The sequence below is a fragment of the Frankliniella occidentalis genome, unplaced genomic scaffold (assembly GCF_000697945.3).
Source record: "Frankliniella occidentalis isolate FOCC.00 unplaced genomic scaffold, Focc_3.1 Scaffold127, whole genome shotgun sequence".
NCBI classification, from domain to species: Eukaryota; Metazoa; Arthropoda; class Insecta; order Thysanoptera; family Thripidae; genus Frankliniella; species Frankliniella occidentalis.
The window spans coordinates 257,507-261,407 of record NW_026267254.1 but is presented as its reverse complement, the minus strand read 5'-3'; the positions used below and the strand labels follow the sequence as shown (position 1 = coordinate 261,407).

The window sequence follows — 3,901 nt, the reverse complement described above, 5'->3', positions numbered from 1 at the left end:
CCAGAAGTCGAACAATCCGGAGAGCTCGAGCTCTGATCTCCCTCCGGAATCGGGGCTTTTCACCCTCGGATTTGAAAATTGCGGTGAAAATGGTTTTCCGCCGACGAGCGTCGAAGCCGGCCTTTCACTGACTCATTGCCGTGCGTCGCCTTTTGCCCCCGCGCTCGGGCCATCGCCCCCCTTTGTGCGCGTACGCAGCCACCCTTCCCCGCCCCGCCCGCGGCCCGCGGCACTCCCCGCTGCGTCTCGTAAATAGCGCCCGCGGTGAGGGGAGGCTGGCTGGTGACGGAGAGTGGTGGCGTGGCGCGGCGTCGCGTCAGAATGGTTAGGGGTTGAAAAAGCGCGAGCTTCGTCTGGGACGGGGGAGAATAGAGGGGATATTATTTTGGACGTCCAAACTACTGATTTCGCTTTCCTCCTTTGAAAACTCCCCGCCGGTGCTCCGCGCCGCGCCGGCCCCGCTCCCTCCCCGGAGCAAGCCGATCTCTCCACCCGGGCTGCGAGCGAAACTCGATCCTCGGCGAGCAGGGGCCGCTCTCCTGGAGGGTGCCGGCCAGCGGCTGTTGGCGGAGCGTTCCTGCGCGCTCTCCTTGAGCCGGCTTACTGACCTGTAAGTACGAAGGGCGTCCGGGAGACCCATGTTGTAAAGATGCTTGACTCTGTGCTCTGCCGCGGGGCGAGCGCGCGAAGCACATCGGCCACTCCACCATTGAAGTCTCCAGGTCGTGCTCGGGACCACCTCGCCGCTGCCGGCAGTGGCACCTGGATGGACTCTGCAAGCGCACTGTACGCGCACCCGCCCTTACTCCGTCGACGGCGAGCTGACTCGCCCCTGCTCGTGCCTCGGGGGTGGTGCGGCGCGCCCGGCCAGCTGCCCCTGCCTCAGGCGGAATGGACTCGCTGTGATTGACTGACAGATCCTCCAATGCCCCGCGGCGTGTCGTGGCGCGGCGCGGACGCAGCGGCAAACAGGGAGCGCTTGGAATATCTGTGTGCTTGACGGTCGCTGTATGTCGCGCCTGGTTGCCTGGGGGGTGGGTGCAGCCCCGGCCCCGGCCCTGTCGTTCGCCTAGTGTGTGTTTGGTGTTTGTACCGACAGTTGTATTTCACGGTGGCCACTGCGACAACCAGCTGCACCCGGGCGTCGCGTTCGGTACTATGTGGACTTAGATAAAGAGTAGAAAATATGTTGCTTCTTTCCTGAGGTTCTATATAGTAGTAATTCGAAATAGTAAAGCAAGAGGTTTATGGCAAGAGATTTTATTGTAACAAGAATATTAACATCGTTTCAAAAATATTACTTTACCCTTTATATTAAGAAAAACAAAACACACTCATCAATATGACTAGATAAAAATGCAAATGCCGTACTTACATTACACTTTCTTCTTAAGTTCCTGGCCGCTGGAGGTACATTTTATTACAAGGTATGTACGAACAATGTCAATTGTAAATCACTTTCACAAAATATTTATAAGGAGAACATGGTCCCAAAAAATACATTTTCTTTTCAAGACAACCAACGAATGATGCTTTGGACGGCATTCCGTAAACGTCTGTCACAATCCCATATGATCGGTAAGAAACATCGATAAAAAAGAAGGTATATGCGACGTGATGGTTAAGTTATATCACATTTAAACAAGCACTAATAATGCTCAGCTAAACACAAACTAAAAGTTTAACTTTAAAATTATATTAAAGAATATGTTCACTTCAGTGAAATTTCAATCTCACCCACTTTTAGCATTCTTCTGTAAAGTGTGCTACCACTTGAAACAAAGCCTCCTGTCTGATTCATGATTTCATAAATTATAAACGAATAGTATATTCCTTTCAGTTCATCTCGGAGAAAATTCAGAAAAACATCTGAAAGAATTCTGTTTCGTAGACATAGTGGTTGGTGACCCATAAGTTAATAGCGACGAACATTCACTAATTTCTCACTCTGTCAGCTCGCAGTCTCGCTGAGCACCGCCTCGCAAAACTTGGTAAACTCGGGGGTTCATCGAGACGATCGCGTCACCGCAGCACGGCCGTGCGCTGCATGCCGCCCCTGTTGAACAGCATCGTGGGGTGGCTGTTGAACCTGTGCTGCAGCCCGAGGCCGTGGCCGTGGCCGTGCACGTCGTGGAGGCCTCCGTGCTGGTGGAAGCCCTGCGCGCCGTACTGGAGGTACGAGTCCTCTAGCTCGCCGAACATGAGGCTGGCGGCGCTGTCCACGCTGTCGGGGCTGTACGAGGAGTGCTGCGGCGTCGGGGGTGGTGTGCAGAGCGGGGTGGCCGGCAGCTTGCACGGGCTGAGACTCGTGTAGTGGGACTGCGACCCGGGCGTGGACCCACCCTGCTCCGACTTGCAGGGGCTGCCGCTGCTGCCGCTGTACTGGGGCGTGACGGCGCCGTGCGTGGCGGCCTCCATCTTGCAGGGGCTCCCGTACAGCGGTGTCCGCGGTGCCTCCTCGGGCGTGTGGGGGCTGCCGTAGTGGGGCGTGCGCGAGGCCTCCTCGGGCTTGTGGGGGCTGCCGTACTGGGGTGCCGAGGCGCGGTCTGCTTTCAGGGGGCTGCCGTAGTGGGGCGTCGAACCGACGTCCGCCTTGAGTGGGCTGCCGTAGTGGGGCGTCGAGGCGCCGTCCGCCTTGACGGGGGTGCCGTAGTGGGGCGTCGTGATGCCGTCCGCCTTGAGGGGGCTGCCGTAGTGGGGCGTCAAAACCCCGTCCGCCTTGAGCGGGCTGCTGTACTGCTGCGTCGCGTCCATCGCGAACGGGTTGTGTCCCGGTGAGGCCTCCATGCCGGCGAGCAGGTCGTGCGGCGCGTTGTCCCAGCCCGCCGCGCCCAGCGGGCTGTACGGCAGGAACTGGTGGCCCGAGCGGCGCTGCTGCGCGATGGCGCAGCTGCCCGTCGTCGAGGTGATCATGTTGCCCTGGTCGCCGCCCACGGTGACGGTGACGCTGCCGACGCTGATGGTGACCGGCGTGGAGGCGCGGCCCTCGCGCACTGACTGCACGGTCTGCGACATGGCCCAGATGTAGTTATGCGCGAAGCGCAGCGTCTCGATCTTGGTGAGCTTGGTGTCCTCCGGGAAGGTGGGCAGCACGCAGCGGAGGCGGTCCAGGGCCTCGTTCAGCAGGTGCATGCGGTTGCGCTCGCGGTCGTTGGCCTTCATGCGGCGGCAGCGCTTCAGCCGCGCGACCTGCGGGAAAGGAGAGAGGGGTTAGTACCTGGCTGGTACAGCCGCGGGGGCGGCGGGGGGTGAAAGCGCGGAACAGGGTAGGGGGTCGACGCTCACCTGCGTGGGGCTCTTGGCCCGCGTGCGCCGTGTCCTGGTGCCGGCGCGCCTCGGCCGGCCCGGCTTGGACGCGGGGGACGAGTCCTCGTCGTGGTCGTTGACGGAGCTGCCGCCGCTCATGGCGCTCATGCAGCTCTCCTGGCCGCCATCCAGCGCCATGGCCAGCTCGTCCACGTCCACCTGCTCCATGTCCAGGAAGCTGTCCTCCATGTCGGATTGGTCGGAGTCCATGGCCTCCAGTTTGACGGCGAGGTCGGTGAGTCCCAGGCGGGTCATGAGCGACGCCAGGGCGGCTCGGTGCGGATGCTGGAGGGGTGGCCTGTGGACAAGAGAGAGAAACGCATTTAGCGACAGGTAGGTATACTACGCACGGCGGAGTCCTGGACTCTTGAGTCGCAGTCCCTTCCCTTTCGGGGCAGTTAGTTCTGCACGACCCTCGCCCTTATCTCCCGGGCGGCCCTCCCCTTCCGTGTGTGCCGACGCTGATACCATTAGGCCCCTATCGCGCCCCTTATCCTGCTTGTTCCCGGGTGTTGGGCGCGGATTAGAGATAGCGGTCGCTACGTGTATCGTGCGCCGTGTACTACCCTTCGGATCAAGCTCGTTGTTGGAAGTA

General features: G+C 60.1%; 1 protein-coding gene across 2 annotated transcripts in view; it reads right to left on the bottom strand.

Moving 5' to 3' along the window:
• Positions 1-1,250: 1,250 nt before the first annotated feature.
• LOC113211231 (neurogenic differentiation factor 4) overlaps positions 1,251-3,901 on the bottom strand; it is a 19,870-nt gene continuing 17,219 nt past the window's right edge. The window contains exons 2-3 of one of the 2 annotated variants that reach the window (XM_052270586.1): positions 3,286-3,604; positions 1,251-3,189 (exon numbers count right to left, since the gene is read on the bottom strand). In XM_052270586.1, coding sequence (XP_052126546.1) covers positions 2,023-3,189; positions 3,286-3,561 — 1,443 coding nt within the window. In that variant the 5' untranslated portion in view covers positions 3,562-3,604 and the 3' untranslated portion in view covers positions 1,251-2,022. The remainder of the gene's footprint in view (positions 3,190-3,285; positions 3,605-3,901) is intronic. The other variant, XM_052270587.1, reaches the window with a different exon arrangement.